The sequence below is a fragment of the Corapipo altera genome, unplaced genomic scaffold (assembly GCF_003945725.1).
Source record: "Corapipo altera isolate COAL_440 unplaced genomic scaffold, ASM394572v1 49, whole genome shotgun sequence".
Classification (NCBI taxonomy): Eukaryota; Metazoa; Chordata; class Aves; order Passeriformes; family Pipridae; genus Corapipo; species Corapipo altera.
Window position 1 is genome coordinate 9,007,739 of NW_020884879.1, and position 19,981 is coordinate 9,027,719.

General features: G+C 36.3%; 1 protein-coding gene across 3 annotated transcripts in view; it reads right to left on the minus strand.

The window, feature by feature from the left end:
- Positions 1-16,717: 16,717 nt before the first annotated feature.
- The window catches only part of RB1CC1 (RB1 inducible coiled-coil 1), a 72,266-nt gene continuing 69,002 nt past the window's right edge, over positions 16,718-19,981 (minus strand). For all 3 annotated transcript variants that reach the window (XR_003526891.1, XR_003526892.1, XM_027638608.1), the window contains 2 exons: positions 18,060-18,130; positions 16,718-17,703 (listed from right to left, as the gene is read on the minus strand). Coding sequence is in view for 1 of the 3 variants with exons in the window: in XM_027638608.1 (XP_027494409.1) it covers positions 17,626-17,703; positions 18,060-18,130 (149 nt within the window). In the remaining 2 variants the exon portion in view is untranslated. The remainder of the gene's footprint in view (positions 17,704-18,059; positions 18,131-19,981) is intronic.

Sequence of the window (19,981 nt, forward strand, 5' to 3'; positions counted from 1 at the left end):
GTCATATTTTCCCTTACGTTCTTTGTAGAGCAACTGGTACATGCGTATTTAATTTAATTCTGTATAAATATTCAACAGGGCCTTTATCATATCACCTTGATAGCTCATTTGGGCTAATAGCAATTAGCCTTAGAGCCAGAAAAACAATCAATTTTTTACACTTAATACAACAGCATGTGACGTTTATCAGCACCCAGCCTTGCAGAAGGGAATGCTGATTTAAGAGTAACTAATCCTAAATCTGCATGTCTTAAGGAACTGGCCAATGACAACTAGGATCTCCATTTTTTTGTTCACTTTCAGTTACAGTATTAATCGATTTATTTGTAGACTTTACTCATTCTTGTGTGCAAGCATTATTCAAAGAAGCCTTTAAGTGATGATGCACTTGAATTTTCCAGTTAGCACATCAGATGATCTTCTGTACGTTGTTAAATGGATATGTCCTGCATATGATAGTGACTGTTTAATATTCAGAACAACTTTGTGACACAAGACAAATAAACAAAATCTTTCTAATATGCTTATTGCCCTCAGAACAGTGTCTGCAGCTTTCTGAAGGGATTTGTGTTTCCAGTTCACCAAAGATCACTGAGACTGCAGAGGGAACTTCTCACTCTCATCTTCATTGACAGGACATATTTCTACATCACTAGGAACACTACATTTGCCATTAAAGGTGCAGGGCAGGCACTTTCACTGCATGTATCTGTAGTTCTCCTAGGAAGTGATAGAGGGAAGCTTCCCACATAATTTGCCTCTTCTTTGGAGGATATACTCTCTGGTATTCTAGCTCCTCAAAATGTAAGGGTTAAGAGGGATGGAAGGGGAGAGAGTCATGACCATGCAGCTGCACTAACTGCATGTTGGATGGGGCACAGAGAAGATGCCTAGGAGCTCTGTGCACTAACTTTAAATCCTTGACTCTACTACCGCTTACTATTGCCAATATAACATCACTGTGCTAGGACAGCCAGACCAGTTTTCAAGTTGCTGTTGAACTAGAGGACATCTTTTCCACCTGTACTATTTATATGCAGGATTTTCAGGAAGATTATGTGGCACACTACTCTATTTCTGACCAAAACACATGCATTCAAGGCAGCCTACAATCACATACAGCTTAGAAATACAGTGGGATGCGGGACGAAAAAAATTCTTACATAAGCTACAGCATCATTTACTATAATACCAATTGAATTTACCCTACAAGCCAATGATAGTGAGCTCAGAGTTATCAAAAGTGGGTTCAACTATCCAAAGAATGTGGCTGGGTAGCCTATTTCCCTGATTACTTGTTCTGCTCCCTGATGCCTTTCTTATGTGGGAAGATGCTCTAGCTGTTTAACTTCATCTCACTGGAATGTGTTTTGCAAATGTTTTAATAAGTTATGACCCTACTTGTCTATGCAATGCAGTTCCTCAAATACCTCAGCTGTGCTCCCCTCAGCTGTTTAAGTTGCAAATTCCATAACGTCTGTGATGTTTAGGAAAAAAGGAAGTTTATATCTAGCTAAATAGGGTTGTGACAAATTCTCTGGATGGATTAATATCTAAGAAGAATTTACTTTTTTTTTTAAAAGAAAGCATATTTATTACCTTTCATGATTCCTAGGTATCTCTCAGGCTGTGCTGGATGTTTTCCACCTCCCACAGTGTGAGTGTCACAGGAGATGTAACCTGTTTGCAGATCTCTCCACACCTGGCAGCTACAGCAGCTGACAAGATGCTCACAGAGGAGGAGTACACTACCTAGTGCTTAACTGCTCCTTCCCAGCATTGGCATCATGTTCCACTATGGTCCAAATACTAAGGTGTGGGAACCTTTGCCATTCATTGGCTGTCAAGGAATCTTGATATTACTTATACCATCAAAATGCTTAGCTAATCATTTTACTTAACCAGATTAGAGAAAAATCAAAAGGCGAAAAATAGTAGCTTAAAACATGGCTGGGGGAAGACAACCCCAAATCCAAACAATAAACCCAACGGATCATGCCCATCACATTGCAAGAAGGTCAGCATGAAGAGACTGATAAATCATTTTGCCATCACATCTAACAAAGCTTGGAGGGAATCATCTCCTTGGAGTTTTGTCAATCACCTGTCTCTGCATTGACACTTGAAGTCACTTTTTGCCAGTATTTAACTCACTCAACACACCAGTTTTGGTTACTGCCTTTGAATATAATAGCAACTAATTTTAAAAATTTTCTAATATTTCTAAATAAATCTTTCAGTATGACGTCTACACATCCAACACAACAAGAGCACCTTCAGCCATTTTTTCCCCGGCAACACAGCACTTATCCAGTGCAAATATGCCACTAGAGATAGTTTCATATTCACCTTTAGGATTGGCCATCTGCTTTGGGATTTCTAGTCACAGACCTGGACACTGGACAAACACCAAGTAGCACATGCGCAGATACACAGTAGACACAGAAACTGGACCACGTGTTCCCTCCTGAGAGATGGGAAGTCTTTGCCCTTGGGGGTGCACCTGGTTAGGGCAGTCAGTCTGGCTGGTAGATTTTTGTGAAGGCACCTTAGATCCCCCACATACAGAAAAAAAAAAACTCAACAAACTAAAAACAAAAAACCCAAACCACAAACTTTTTACACACTTCTAGAGATCAATCTGTGTAAGTCAGTCAAAAAAGAGGAATAAGACATGAGGATCTTCAGGAAGGGAAGATGCTTTCTTGTTTCCCATAGCCCAGCAGACACAGGGTTACTCAACCATTTTTGAGTGCAACACACCCCCCCAGGGCCCTCTCTAAAGTACCCTGGGACAGCAACTAGCAAAATGAAAACATGAGCTGGAAACAAAGTCATGTGCATTAGATTTAGAAGTCAGGCTCCTTTTTTTTTGTTTGTTTTTGTTCTTATTTTTAGAAAGTAGGATTAATCACTGTAATAAATAGCTAGGAATTAGTGGGAGTTTTGACACTGAGACCGAGTGCCCTTGTGGAAGACAGACTCATGTTTTTATTTTTTATGTAGGCAGCTTGTGTTCAATTCTGTACTAAAGGAGAAAAAAACATAATGGCCTATAGACTGCCAAACTAAGATGAAATTAAGTGATCTAATCAGTTTCCTGACTGTAAAACACTGTAAAATTAAAAAATTAAAAAAAAAAATATGAAACCATTCATTACAACAGCAGCAACAGAACTTACCCCTAACTTTCCTGGCAGATGGAAGAATTGCTCATGCTGGCCTTCCCTGTAGAAGCACTGTAGAAATAGACCAGCCTAAAGACAAACTAGTTACTTACTTCCTAATATAAGGACTTTTAATGAATTACCTAAAAGGAATTCATATTTATCCATAATTGAGACACTTTCTCACCACAGAAATTACTTTAGGAACATACTTGCTGGCTAATGTTCACAGCTCAATGGGTGTTTCTGTTTTTTAAGGCACCTCATCTAATTAGCTTGTAGTGGAAGACCACTCTAGAGGGCCAGCTCCCAAAATAATTATCTAGATGTTTAAGCTTATTATAATGAATGTTCACTTGCTTAGTCTCACAGCACAATGCCAAAAGTTCCTCCTCTTTCAATATCTTTCCTCGAGTATCAGATGTGCAGGATGATTTTTAAAAGCACGTTTAGCACAAATCTGTGAAAAAGAATTTTAAATAAGATTAGAATCTTTTAAATTTTTTTTTTGAAAATCCGAACATTAAATTAGGTAAAACAGATAGAAAGCTTTAATAAAATTCAAAAAGGTAGCCTTTCTCACAAAGTGTATTTTTATTTTGACACATCTATTTCCTTATAGATGTTTGTTGGTTCCTTTTATTACTTTAAAGATGTTGGAGAAAGGCTGCTACACCAACTTTCTGACCAAGCTGCATGATCTTGCAACATCTCCCATGGTGTGTTTAATATCTAGGACTGTTTGAATTCTTGCAGAACACTCCATATCAGTTAACAGACTACCTTGTCTGTGGCACTGCAGATGCTAGAGGAGTCAAAGGTTCACCTCAGCAAGACACTAATAGAAACCATTCTTACTAAAGATAAGGCTTCTCACGAATAATGAAAGAAAAAAAAATAAAGGCAATTTAATCCGTTGTCTTTTCGCTCATATTTCCTGTCATAGATGACTTTTTTCTAATTTGGAAAAAGTATTTCAAAGCAATAGCAGGTTTTTTTATTGGTTTCATAACTTCATGGGAATTTCCCACTATTGTGGTTGTGATATTCAGAGTTATAAAGTATCAAAAAATATCCACTTTCCTCACAGATGCCCAGCCAGTTGATACTACTTTCCCTCAGAAAAAACTCTATCCCATTCTGTAGTAAAGAAACAATTGTACAAACTTACATATTCCTACTACTGGCAAAAAAAAAAAAAAAAAAAAAAAGAAAATTAATCTATGCCTCCTAAAAATTTACAAAAAACATTTAAAACTCTGAATGTTAGGATCAGTCCTCTAAATTCAGTTTATAATTTAGTTTATAGATGATGTTTTTCTGTTGCCTGGACTTGTCCTTTAAATAGCACTGCTCTGCCATCAGGAGACACTGCATTCATTTCATTTGGCATCACTGGGCCTCAAAGCAAGAGAGATGCTTTCTTCCAGCAGGACAGAAGACCTGGCAATTTTAATTCACCTTCTTGCGTGTTTTGAAGTCACTTAATCCTCTATTTGCCCATCTCTGAAGATAATCTCGTAAGAAAATGAAAGTATCTCATTCATAAACACTGTTATCAGAAAGCACCACCTTTCCCTCTGCATACATCATGCTACTGCCACGGTGTCAGCTGCTGGCATCCTAAATAACCAAGGATTGATTTGTTTATTAATTTTTAACCATTGTATGTTTTGACACTTCAGTGTCACATGAACCGCAGTGTCAGATGAACTTCAGATGGGTAGGTTTCTAACATAGTTGTTCTGGGTTTCCTTTTAAACAAATCAGAAAAAGGTAAAAAATGTTGAGAGTACAGATTCTTAGATCTTTGAAGGCTTTGGACATCTTCCCCCCCCATTGCTTTGGGATGAAGAAAGTGAGCATCTGGAATCATGCATCTAAGCCTGAACTTCCCTGCAAAGCCAAGCATTTAATGCTCAAACTGTGACTCATTACAAACATTAAACTATCAGCTATGCTTCATCTGAGGTCACTGAGGTGTTTCTCTGTAGTAGGTGTCTGTATTAGGTAACATTACAGTGAAGCCTAAACAGGGATAATGGTACAAGAAATTAAGGGTAAAAGCATAAGGCAAGTGCCTATGTACTTTTTCCCCACAAACCAGTCAGGATAATTTTGATCTTCGCCAAGTCACAAGCTTGGGCTCTCTTGCTTGTCTTGGCCTTTATTTTTAGCATGAGCATTTCTTCAGGATCTCTAGTCAAACCTGTATTTGGAAAGTCCTTCTCAAATCTCTGAGTTGGTCAGAGACTTCCATGTATTATTTTAATGTATGAGGGAATATCATTCTGCTCTGGAGATACAGTCCCATGCAGAATCAGATGCCTTTACTAACTATTCCATATACTTATGAACAGTGAGGATTACGGGAACCTTTCTCCATGCCAGAAAACCAGAGATACTGGGAAAACCAGAACCCATCAGAACATTCGGTGAAGCACATGGGAGCTGTTAGAACACATCCATAATCTTCAGCACAAACAAAAATCAGCAGACTGAGCCATGCTACAACTGCATACCTGGCTGATACTACCAGGACGGCATCTTTCCATCCTTGTGGAAACACACCCCAGAAGACACCACTCTGCAGACATCACAAGGTCTCCAGAGTCCTGCTACCCTTCCCCAGGGTCCCAGATACCACTGGCCTCTCTCCTCCTGGTCACCTTCTCCCAGTTTGCCTTTTGGCCACAGCAAAATAAACAAAAATTTCCTTCTCCCTTCAATCTTGAAAACCATTTCTGTCACAAAAATATCTATTCTGTGAACTGTCAGGATTATTCTAGGATCTGTATAACATTGCTGATGTCCACTTGAAATCTGAGCAGCATCATTTCCACTGTGATATTTCTTATGAGTACTGCCACTCTTCCAAGTAGCTAATACCAGAAATAATCAATTTTCACCTTTACCATGAAAACAGCAATTTTTTTTCTTCCTTCCTCATAGCTTTAATATCTTCCCGAAATGCAAGCAGCCATTTCCTCCTTGAAACTGCCATCAAAAATGCACTCAAAGTGTGAAGTCTTCAGGTCAGAAGCAAACCAACAGATGAGCCTTAGCTGCCTAGCAGGGCACTGCTCCTTCTCTTCTTTCACAGTTTAGGACTTTGGGGTAGCAAATGATACAAGGCAAAAAATCCATATATTCTCACACAGAATCAAATGACAGAGATGAGAAATTGGGAGACAAGGAAAAGAACAAGGGTTAAAAAGTGAAAAAAAAAAAATCAAACTGGAGAGTAGGAAAAATATGCTGAGCAGATGCAGACTGTAAGGCTTACTTTATACGAAACAGGGACCTCAAGAAGCAACTCAATTGAGACCCTTATTTCCACCTACCAAGTGGAACACAGAGAAGTCAGCAGAACTATGGACAATGGCTATCCCAAAGTGGAACTACAGTATAGTAAAGTATTGCTACTTATCCTTAAGAAAGTATCCTCTAGTATAATGCCCAGCAAGTTACTTTATCCATTATCTGCAGTTCTCCCTTATTGATTTGTTCCAAAACTCAAAAATTTGTGGATTTTGCTTCTTCCAAAGGAGAACTGTAGCCTGTATAGCCCCACGCTTCCCTTATAATTCTTTATATATTTTTTTTTTTAAATAGAATATATGGTCACTCACATATCAAAATTAGAACTTAGGGAAAGAGACAAAACAGAGGCTAAACTAATGCCTTGCAGGAAATTACTCTTTTTTGATGTCCATCTTCAACACATGCAACTTTTAAAAGCAGGCCTAGAGGAAGGTAGTGTAATGAAAGGACTAATCTCAAGTCAGATAGAAACAGACAAGAGGAATTACCAGTTTTACATTAAGCACATTTAAAACATTACATAGCTATCCAACAGCAATACTATGTTGCTGTTTTCATGCTAAATAACCTATATAGAAACATATGTTAGAAGCAGAGCTCAGGTATACTGTATTAGTCACAAAGAGGAAACACAGAAGGAAGAAAGCAAGAAATTCCATTTTAGAGGTTACTACATTTATTGCCTACTTTTACTGATCACAAAAACAAACAAAAAACTGCCTCAAACCCACAAAATAACTGTTTAACTACCCTGCATACATAATTGGATGAAGTTCAATAAAGGAGAACCTTATTTAACTCTGGTTTTAAAATAAGAAAGTACTTTATTCTATATATTTAAAAATAGATTTAAACATTACTTATGTCAAAAAATAATAGCATACTTTTTTCCTTTTCATTGAAGTAACTCACAGATTTTGTGCTATAAAAAGACTCACAGATTCTTGAGACACATTTAAAATAGTAACTTACCACGATTCATTTTATGCACTCAAAAATGTAATAATAGACCTCCCCTGCATTGGAATTTCATTTTTTTTCCCCCACATCTAAAAAGGTTTTAAATGAAAACAACTACTAAATCAACTCCTTTGACCTTCATGTGATAATCACATGCTTGTTTAAAAAGGAATAACTAAGCATGCAGAAATGGAAGTGCTACTATTGCTCTGTCATTTATCTAATAATTGTGTTCATAGACTTAACAAAAATATTCTCTCGGAAAGAACTCAAAGAAGGTTATGCAACAGTGACAGACATCGTCCAGTAGAAAATACTTATCTATTTTAAGAAGCTAAAAATGTGGAGACTGTACTTTCTGCAAGTGTATTAAAGATATAAAAATGCCACAACTGCAAGTCACTTGCACTCTGAATATTTGTGATAGGGAAGTGTCAGAGCTGGCAGAGCAGTAGACTGAATTTTTGAGGGGGCTCAGAAATCCCTACCACTTGCAGCATCACACTTTGTAGAAAAGGGGGTGAGATTCAAACAATGTCTTGGGTTTAGTTTCTTTGAGAACAACATGCTGCAGAACTGCTTCACCACTGATCCCTCAGAGGACACACTCGGCACTCAGTTGAAGTGTTAAACTTCAAGAACAGTTTCAAAAATTACTATTTGTTCTCCTGGTTAAGGAGCTAAAAGCAGTGCTAGAATGTTTTGGACTGTCTGGGTACTAATTCCTGGATTTTATGTTGAGAGGAATCACAAGAAGTTTCTGACACAGATGCTTCAATCCCTACATTTACCTCCTCTTCCTCACACCTACATTCAGGGAAAACACAGCCACAGAAGCCTGGGTCAATGCAAGAAACGGCCCAAGGCAAAGCAACATCCTAAAAACCTGCCTGTGACCCTGCATCACGAGTACGAGCACAGGCCAGTGCCAGAGTCAGAGCTCTGGTCTCACTGAGGTCCACTGCTCCTTAACACATACTCCAACATCTGCTCTCTCCTTTGCTCCATAGTTACCGAAGATGAGAAGGTATAGCCATATAGGAAAATAACATCCAGCCTGTAGCAAAGCAATTCAGCTTCTGCAGAAATCCCCTATGGACAAAAATAATTATAATCCCCCACTGACCCAGAGAAATAATTAAACAATTTAAATGTAATAAATTCGGAGCCATTGAAAACATGAAAGGCAGGTGAAGAGTATTTACGAAAGGTGGTGTAAATTCTGTGACAAGTAGAAAGCAAAAGGTTACCAATGAAGATGGTTATTATAAACTCTTAAGAATACTCTTCTCACATTGTGTAAAGTTCAGCAAAAGAGAAATGTAGCCATTAGCCCAACATAAGGGGCTTGTCATTTTTCTCATGCCATCTTTTAAATCAGGTTTCCAAGAACATCTACTGGGAAATGACTGAATGACCTCATCATTAAACTTCCTTCTTAGATTACTTTATGCTTAAAAGTACAACACATACTTTACAGATTTCTTTTCCTTACAATAAAAAATAATGCTTAGTAGTATAATTTTGGTTCTCTATCATTGTTGAGGATGCTTGAACAAAAATTTCTACAAAGTTATTAAAAAAAAAAAAATCGAATTATGCACTGAACACCTGAACAGGTTTACGATTTCATCTTCTATAGCTGTTATAGGAAGCAAGGAGAGAGTAATAGACAACACCATCTCTAAAATTTTGATTTTTGTCTCAAAATCTGATTGACAGTGAAATTACAGCAGAATTACCTAAGTTAGATTGAGATTCAATGACTGCCCAAGATGTTTCAGCAGAATAAACTGCTATGTAGCCTGTTGTTGAAAACAAAATATCCAAGACAACAGATGTATTGATTTCAGTTGTTCAAGAAACACAAAATCAATAAATACATAATTTTCTGATGGGTAAAGGAACACAAAAAATAAGTTTGTAAAAAAGTTTAAATTACACTTTTTTAAACAAGTACAGAAAACAAAATAATTTTAACCTCTCCTCTTTCTCATAGCTTTTTAACGTATCCGTGAAAATACTTGGTTATAAGAATGTTTTGTATGAAGGAGAGAGACTGGCACTACTGATGCCTACTAAACAGTTGTCCCATTGCATATAAAGTGTTGCAGTTTTATCTTGCAGCTAAAGAGAGAAAAAACATACAAAAAGAAACCCAAATAAACCCCCTAACACTGGTACCCCTTGGAGAAAGCTATTTTCATAGAGTTCACAGAGAACACTGACGGAATATTCTGTTTAATAAGTGGCCTAGTAGTTAAGACAGTGAGGATTCTTCCCTTAACAGCAGATGATCCCCTTTGTGCCAGACTACGCTGTGGCATGTCTACTCATAGTAGTTAGATGTACTTCTATGGGACGTTTCAAGTTCCTAAGAGTTGAGATTTTCCAAAAAAGCACTTTCTCCTAAGACTAACCAACCAGCTCCATCACCAGGGCATTAAAGCTTGTGCACTTTTTTTTTTGTCACCAGTGAATAGGTTAAAATTATGTACGTGTCATGGAAAATATTATTCATCTACACAATGAGACAAATGCATTTGCTTCATTTAACCATACAGGGAATGCACTTCAGTTGTCAGCAGTAAGCTCCTCTTTCTGAACTCACCGAAGAGCTGGGAAAAGTGAGACTAAAAAGGCAGAAGAAGAAAGATTATTGTAGATGGTCCAAAGGTACCATACAAGAATCATGGCTCATCCTAAGCTTCCTGTCCAGTACTGGTTTAACAAAAATTTCTCAGGATGATTGCTGGGTGACTGTATGAACAGAAAGTCTGAAAGTTCAAGATGGTACTTGTAGATTAGCAAAAAGTAATTTGGCAGATGGAAAAGCAGCAATATTGATTTTTTTTTCTTTTTTTTTTCAAATACTCACATTATGAAAGTCTAATACAAAGGTGAAAAATGCAAAAGATCCCTGTAGATAGAAATCAAAACCTAAAAAAATCCACTAAAAAATACCGTTTTTCAGATAAACCATGGTAAAAAATTAGATTTTTTTTGTGGGGGTGTTACGTCCCACAAGAAAAACTCCAGAAGGGTATGTGATTCGATACACAGCACAGTATAACTGCATGTGTTGTATTAATACGGGAAACCAGTTTACGGAGTAAGAACTGACTCATGCAGATTACCAACATACAGTTCCCAGGGGTACCTGAGAACCACAAGTGTCAATCTGGACACAGACGCAAGGCTGTAATTTTTATTTCAGGTGTCACATGCCTTTGCACACACCACTTTCTCAACTTATATAACGGAGAGAGCACAAACAGTGAGAGCACAGTATTTGAAGATATAAACTGCTACACTCTGAAACATCAGTCCAAGTATCTCAAATTGGTCACCCTGGTTGTCAGGGACCAAAAATAAGTGAATTATCTGGAGACACTCATGTATTACGTAAAGAGGCACATAGCAAGTGTTCTGCTCAGAAATTGTCATCATAAAAAGGAAAAGAATGTAATCATGTGTTCAAGGCAAGGTTTTAATGCATAACTGAGAACAGATGTGGAAACACAAGCTGAGCAAAAGAGCACCTAATTAGCTAATTGAAAAGTGCATCCTCAGGCATATGAAATCCAAGTCTGACAAACAGTCATAAGCTGACATTTCTCAATTTTTCAGTGCTTAAAAACTTAAGCATTGCAAAAACTGAAGCATATGCCATCACTGTATACACACACACGCGCACACACAGAGTAATCATACACAGAATTATGGAATATTTTGGGTTGGAAGGGACCTTTTAAAGGCCATCTAGTCCAAACCCCCTGCAATAAGAAGGGACATCAACTCAGTCAGGTTGCTCAGAGCCCCATCCAGTCTGACCTTGAATGCATCCGCCCCCTCTCCAGGCAACCTGTCACAGTGTTCTACCACCTTCATCATAAAAAATTTATTCTTTATATCTAGTTTAAATCTACTCTTTTTTAGTTTAAAACCATCACTGTTTGTTCTATCCTATATACGGGTTCAAAAGATCTCGTATTCTGGACTAGTCACAAATCAGGAACAACACTTACATGTACTTACACTTTACTGTTAGTCTGGAAATTTTTTTCAAACTCTATAATGTAGTGTTAGATGGTCAACAAAGGTCAACTGCATGCACCATATCTGTGGCAAATTCTTTGTGTTTACAGGAATTCACTTATCCATAAGAGCTACAAACACAAGGAATAGAAATATGATGAGTATTACAAGGTCTAAAATTAAAAGAGGATATTTTACTGCTTAGCCGTTTTGTTGATTAAATGTTTTTAAAGACACAATCTCTGAAAAAATATTACAGTCTAATTCAAGAAAGCTTATTATATACCAAAAAAGGGCAATTCCCTTACAGCCTTTTAAAAGCAGTTGACTTTAGGCTGTTGATCTCAACTGAAACTAAAATACCTTTTTTTTGTGTATAGTTACACAAAATAAAGCTCTCTTCAGAACTTTAGAAAGTTAACAATTTTCTACAAAATTATCATCTACTTTGCTAAGCTCAGTATTCATCATAAACTTTTTCTACTATTTCAGTCGTTGTGCTAAAAATACACCCCACCATTCACAAGAGACATGGTAGTCAATGCTGACCAGAACCCCACAAGAGGCATAGCTCAGCTGTCTCCTCATTACTTTGATTATATTAGACATTAAGTGCCAACATTTCAACTGCTTAAATAATACAGACCCAGAGAGGTGCACTGGTTCTTAAAACTGACGGCTACTCCCTAAGTATCCAGGATCTTTACACCATGTTTCTTTGTTCTTCCTTGATAATTAATACATAAACATAATGTCCTTGATAATGACTATAGAACGTGTAAGCTCGTGTTAAACTCCACCACAACAATTTTTTTGGTTATACATAGGTCTTATCTTTGTACTTAATCTTCAAAGAATAAAAATGAGCCATTATTTGCTTTATAATTTTTTCTGCACCTCTAATACTCCCAGCACATGTAAACAGGACCAAAATATAGCAGCTCTGATTGCAAGTATCAGCATTTGCTAAAGGTGTGTTCACAAGCACACATCCACGTGTTCAGAACAGGTAGATCTCACGCAGAGATTTGAGACAGAAGAAGATACTAGAAATGCTCACCCCACCACAGAAAAAACCTTCTCCTTACTCAGTAATCTTGCCTAAAAAGTAAAATACAGCGAAAAAAAAAATCACCTATTAAGAAAGTCCCAACATAAACAGGTAAAGAGCAAATTTAAGTCCAAAAAGCAAAACTTTGGGAAAGGAAACCAAGGTTGCCACCCACAACTAATTTCAGAGAATTGAACCAAAAATATGGAGCAACTATTCATAAGCACAGTGAAATACCATAAATTCACGGTACTTGAAAAACTCAGTTAGAACTATGAAACGGAGTCACAGAATCAGTCAGGTTGGAAGGGACCAGAGTGGGTCAGCTGGTCCAACCTCCCTTCTTAAGCAGGGTCATCCTGAAGCACACAGCACAGGATTGTGTCCAGATGGTTCTTGAATATCTCCAGTGAGGGAGACTCCACAACCTCTCTGGGTAACCTGTTCCAGTGTACAATCATCTGCAGAGTAAAAAAGTTCTTCCTCAAATTCAGGTGAAACTTCCTGTGCATCAGTTTCTTCTTATACAGAATAATCATCTAATATACAGAAAAATAGTCTGGTGTGTTTGCTGGGAGCAGCTGTAGAAATAACTACTTGGTAGTTGCCACATTTCTTGCATTTACAATTAAATAAAAAACATTTTACAGTGAAAGCATGTTAAAAGCTAGCATTTACCTAAGAGAGATTTTGAGGGGAGAACTTAGAAATTACTCAAATTACACTATCAGTTTCAAATGAGGCTTCAAAACAAAGGACCAAATTGAATGTTTGCCAAGTTAGCTGTAAACTGAAGACCTGTCATAGCAATTCAGTCTGAGCAGGGAGTTGGACAAGACAACCTTGGAGGGTCCCTTCCAACTTCAACTGTTTTCCAAGTCTGATGCTGCTTGAGTGCATCAACACTGAACTCAATTCTCAGCTGGTATTTGGGGACTAGACTTTCCCATGCTCCTCAGTATTTTATGTGGATGTTGTTAATATGACTGAGTGTTAACACAGCGAGTGTTAAAGGAAGTAAGTGTTTATCCTTCATCATTTATCATTGCTGCTTTAGGACTGCAAAATGGCTTGTAAAGTGAGCTGAAGACATCAGTGACCTTAAAATACAGCACTGAGATAGCTCACCAAAGTTTAAAAGGCAAATGTAGCTTCAAAAGGCAATAGAGGCAATATAGTTCTTCTCCGTTTCTAGAATTATTAATTTGGCACTAAGAAATAATTCCCTGCATTATAATTTATTAATGAAAAAATTATAGGAATGAAAAATCACTACAAAGTACTAATCAATTTTTGCCATAACTGCTTACAGCCAATCTGGCTTCTAAATAAAACTCCATAAAACAAGAAAGGATGCAATATTAGATCACAAAGAAAACTAGCACTGCAAAAAGGCACATAATAATTTTGCAGAGGGCAGACTTCCCAGTCCTACTATGCAACATGTGTAACAACAAGTATATTTAGAGAAAAGGGTATACTTCAGTGTAAACTGGTCCTACTCATAGACCACCTTAAGACTCAAATGAAACAAAACTAAATTCTACACAGCAAAAGTTCCTGACCCGAGACCTACTGCAGACCAGTGTAAAAACTGATATGCTTCTCAGAATATTCAAATGGATACAGCCTTCCAAGAACATTGCAAAAAATTCCTTTTAAATTATCACATCCTTTTTGTGTTGAATCTGCAGGACAACATTTGCTTTCTATCAACTTTCTCTACCATTCACTTTCCTTTTAGCAATTAAAAAAATTAGCTGCCTTTGTCTAAAGCCAACCTTATGGACTAAACATGTATTAGCAGGAGCACAAGAGGTTTTTTTAGTAATGGCTAAATTTCCAACATGCAGCTCCACAAAAGAATTAGGGAAATCTGAGATCATCAAAAACTTACCCCCCAGCTTCTGCCCTACCCCTTCTGAACATGGCCCTCATCCAAATCATATAGCTATACACAAAGTTTTATTATGGAGCAAGATGAACTACATAGGTGGTGCATAACAAACATAGTTTCAAGAACTAGTAAGGCCGTGACATACAAAAAATATGTAAACTACATTTTTCTCAATGACTGTTCAGAATCATTACTGAATATGTTAGGAGTTTGTTTGACAGAATTTCCATTTTGAATATACATAAAGATTATAAAATGAAACACATGACAAATACTCTGAAAAACCAAAGCCATTGCTGTTTATTTATATTTTAAAAATATGATGTCATGTAACAATAACAGATACATCCTGGTGTTCTTTTAAGTGGCAGATATCAGCAGGGAAGGACTTTTTCTTCCCCCATAGTTTGCATTACAGCACTTTATTTTAATCAATTTATTTAGGTGCTTCACAAGTTCACTTTCATATATTGTTCATGTGTTTCTGAGTTATATAAATGTCAGTCACGTCTTTGTCTATCTTAAACTAGAAATCAAGCTCATTTTCATAGCACCACAAATTATCACTGCTACTGTCCATAAGCTTAAATATATATTTTTTTAACCTAGTAACAATAAACAGACTAGAAAGTTTAGATTTTTTAAACAAAGACAAAAGAATTTCTGACTTTAATTCTCAGCATGGAGTTCTGTACTCACCTCTCTTTGGCACTCAGGTCACCATCTCCAGAGCCTGCAACAAATGAACTTGACGGTATGTCATCAACACAGAGCAGCAAGACACACACACAGGTCTTAGTGCTTAATGACATTAGATTATCAGAAAAACATTTATTTTTGTATGCCCTAAAGAAACTGCAGTGTGTAGGTACTCTGTCATGTAGGACCATCATCAAATTAGCAGTTTTATCCAACTTGGAAGAACCTGACAAACAGCACATCCTTTCCTCCATGAAGAAAATTCTACAGGTCGTTTCACTTATCTTTGAAGTAGACTATTCAATAACAAAAGAGTGGGGTCTTACATTATAGTGCCAGGTTACCCACTGTTGCACAGATCCATTGCTGCTACACAAGGAATAACTGTCCTCCCAGAAATGGAAGGATTCTGTGCCTCTTAGCAAAGCCTGATGGCTTCCAGGAGACAATTAATCACTGAAGAACAAATAATATTCACAGCAGTAGAGATTATGAGGCTGGGAAAGTTTTAACAACAGGTTAAAAGATAGAGGCTTCTAAACACTTGGCATATTAAAAGGAACAAGTGTGTGTACAACTTCTTAAACCACTTGTGACTCAGTTGACTATAGGAACAAGACTACACCAGTTGCAGACAGAACTGAATTCCCATTTAGGTAAAAAATTCAGTGATTAAAAAACCCATTGCAACATGGGTTGTTGGTTTCATTTGGTGGTTGGGGTTTTTTTTATGCTTTAAACTTGTCCTGTAGATCTATGATATTTATGTATTTGACACTGGGCAGTACTCAACTATGGTAAAACTATTTCTTGAAGAATAAGGTGCATTTCTGAGAACTAATTTTAAGAAGTCAGTACATAAATTAGTACATTTAACAATCAGAGAAGAACGCTACTTGATGAAATGACATTCTCTTCTCCAGAGATCAAATGTCTCAGATTTATTTAATCAAAGATATGATTCAGTTACAAGCCCATGCATTTCATAAAAATCTGAACTTAAAATTGTTATGGAACAAAATTTTAAATAAAGCATATACAGAAGTTTCTGGGTATTCAAGTGGACTGGTTAGTCTGAAGAAATATTATATGCAACATATGGGCAGAAGCAGATATTTATCTCTTTTCTCTCGTTTATCTCTTTTCTTCCACCCCACACCTTTTGAAGATAAATCAAAAGTTGATTAACTCTGTGAATTAAGTCCTAGGCATCAGCTCATAGTTGAGCCCATAATTTCACTTTCCATTGACTACACATTTATAGTACATCCTTTTATGCTGTTATTAAAAATAAATAAGACATTTAAAAAAGGTATCTGGTAAAACTATTTTTAAAATGTCCTTTATTCATTTAATATGCTGACAAAATTAAAATTTCTGTCTACTTAAATTCTTTTTTATCATTACAAGGTAATTCTTGCAATTCCCAAATGTTGTTGAAAATTACTACCTCTCGTAGAAAATTTGGGTATCTCTATGTAATGAAACTGCTGGAGAAATCACAGAGAAGCTGCAACAGATTAACATGAAATAAATATTAGAGCTAATATTTAAAGGCACACAAATACTTCAAACACATACGGTTTCAAATCTTTATTGTTTTAAAATTCTACATGTCTTTTACAATTACAATAATTTGTTACTTAAATGACTCTTGTATGGTTAATGTACAATGAGTTTTTTCCTGAAACTCAACCATGAAATACAATTTCATCAATATGATTTTTCTAAATAGATTAATACAAGATTTCTGTTTTGTTGAGAAGAACAAGTGCTTCACTTTCAACAAACGGCACAGGTGTCTTCCCTTCAGAATCTGTGTGATCAATCCATTGAAAGTGCTTTTGAAGATTGCAGATCTAACTGTGACTGATTTTCAAAATCAGTCTATCAAATTACAAGGGTTTTTTTAACATTAAAGAGCATTTTCATGTAATGAAACAAGCTGCAGTAGTTATTTTTATTCATCTACTGAGGCAAACTCATGTTGAAGAAAAATTATATGATTATCTGCATGCAATGAACACTCCTCTTTAAATAGTTGATGAATTTTACACATATAAAGAATCTGTTAAAGAGTGCAAGTACTTTGATAATGATTTCACAAAAGGACATATGCTGGTAATAATGGTAACTAACATTTAACATCTAAATACAAGCTAATGTATATTTAACAGGCAATTAACATGGCTAACAAACCATGTTTCAGGTGGTTGCCCTTCGAGAAAATGAACTCATTTGGTCCACACTCTTAAAGTTATCTGGGTAAAAAAAAAAAAAGAAAAATCAAAGCAGTTAGGGCCAGAGTTTTTGATGAATTTCTTGTTTCTAAAATGTCACCTGTTAAAAAGTAAGAGCAGTACATCAATGACGTATCTTGTCTCATGACCTCAGTATAAAAAGATGGCCTGGTATTTGAAGCGATGAATGAGCACTGAAGGACAAGTCAAAAAAAGAACGGAGACAGAAGAAACCAAAATTTTGTTGTGTTATACTTTTTTGTTCCATGGTACTGCTTTCACTCTGTAGAATTTTGTACCCAAAGGAACTTTAAATCTGTTTTGTGCCTACAAGAAAAAAAAAACAAAACAACAAATTAGAAACCCATGTGGGATTATTCCCCTGATTTTCATATTTATAAGCAGAAACTGATTCCCACCTCTCAGCGTTTACTAGACCCTTATGATTCTGGCAAGGTTTGGGCAGTGTGAATGCAAATACCTAATCCACTGTTCACTGAACCCTTTTCTAATTCCCCTTCTCTTGCTGTTCACTGACGTAGAAGAAGAACAGGAATAGCAGAACTTAGGGCAATTTTCATCTAACTTGTTATGCAGAAAGTACTTGTCACAATTGTTACAAATATTTAAATTGATTTTCTTCTCTATTAATTGCATATGATTTTCCATTACTATTTCCTTACCTTTTTTGCCTGGCAATATTCCTTTTCCATCACTTTTCCTAGCACCCAAGGTCTCCGAGATGCACCTGATGCTAAAGAGAAAATATATTTATTACTTTAGATAAGCAACTACAGGTAACAGGATATTACATTCCATTTTCATTAAAAGCAGAAATTCTTAATTAAATTTTTTTAATAAATGAACAAACATTAAGTTCAGATATCAAGACAGTTTACTGGTATTTTCAAATGAAAACTTGATTTTTCAGTTCAAATTTTGTTTTAAAAACTAATATTAAAGACAATAGCAAATCAAAACTGAAACTCACTAATGAATCAAAATTATTCTCACTAACCAAGTCTGACCTTTTGGTCTGACTGAAGGCAGAAATTTCTTGAAATATTTCAAACGACAAATTCTTATATACTCAGCTATTATTATTGCTTTTACTGAAACATTTGATTATTTTTCTATATTAGTGATGGAAATTAGTTACTCATAAATAATAGTTTCAAAGCCCTACAAGTCTGTCTGTTTTGGTTGCAGTCTTCTGAGAGTACCTGATACTGTTTAGAAAGGAGAAGAGTGAAAAACCTCAATAATAAAGTGACAGATTAAAAGAGCAACAGTGGGCATAAATAAACTTTCAGCTTATATCTATTTCTTTAACTGTAAGTAAAACTATGTGTCTTGGATTCCAAGAAATTACACCCATTTTACTAGCTTTGCTCTTTTCTAACTATCACTAACCACAGCATAAATAAAATATCAAAATAAATAGAAGGAAAAATATCAAATACCCTGTACATAATAATAAAATTAACGCTTTTCTAAGGGTGACTATTTATGAGATACTGTATGTAGTGACTAGAACATGACTCACTCAAGAACCACACTTTGAAATTTTATTAGCCTTTAAGGTTAAAGTGGCAATTAGTAGTGGAGTAGATTCTTTTCTACTCCACACTCCTACAATCAGTGCAAAGAACTCACACATGATCTGAATGCTCAACAGCTAATATTTAAATTACAAAAAATTAGAATTTGCTGGGCTGACAGGCTTAATTGATCTAACAGAGATAGTGAGAGACGCAGGGGTTTTTTCCCCTACATCTGCAGACGGAAATTTCCATATCCCAAAGGGACAACACTGAAACCATGAGGTCCTTCCTTAACCAATTTCAGTGTTGTCATAACATTTTAAGCCATCCTAATGTAAGTAGAGACATCCTATGATAGCCTAGATCCCTGACACTTAATAGTTTAGGTAGATCTATATGGAATTAACAATTTGATATGCCTGTTAATACAAAAGGTCAGGTTTAGATGCAACATTTTGGCAGCCCTTAAAACAATAATTTGCATTACACTTAGATCCATATCAATTTTAACCTATCACAAATACAACTGGTGTTCTGGACTTCATTTTTTCCACTTCCCTGATGGAGGAATAGAATCAAGAAGACACGGTTTCCTGAAGCACCGAGACAGAGACAAATGTGTTCCTCAAGCAAAAGGTAAGTCTTCACTGGTTTTTTTATGTGGGGTTTCTTCAAATCTGAGACTAATTAGTTAGCAAGTGGTAAGGAATGGAGCAAGCCAAGTCCATTTGAAAACAGGACAGTGAATTATGTACTCACAGTAACATACCAACTGACACGGCTTTTATGCCTTAAGCCCCTAATGGTTTTTATTTTTCTAATACTTGTAAGTTTTATAAGTAGTGGAAGTAGATTCTAAAAGCAGCATCCCTCACTCACTCCCTCCCTTTTCCCTTTCCCTGTAGCACCCTTGTTTACGCATTCCTTAACCCTCTTACCCCATTCTATGCTCCCTATATCACTCATAGCCCCGAATCCAGTAGAAATGTTTAGTCTTTTGTCAAGGCAAGGCCTAGATTGTTGGCAGAACAGCATATCAGGGCCTGAACAACAGCACATGG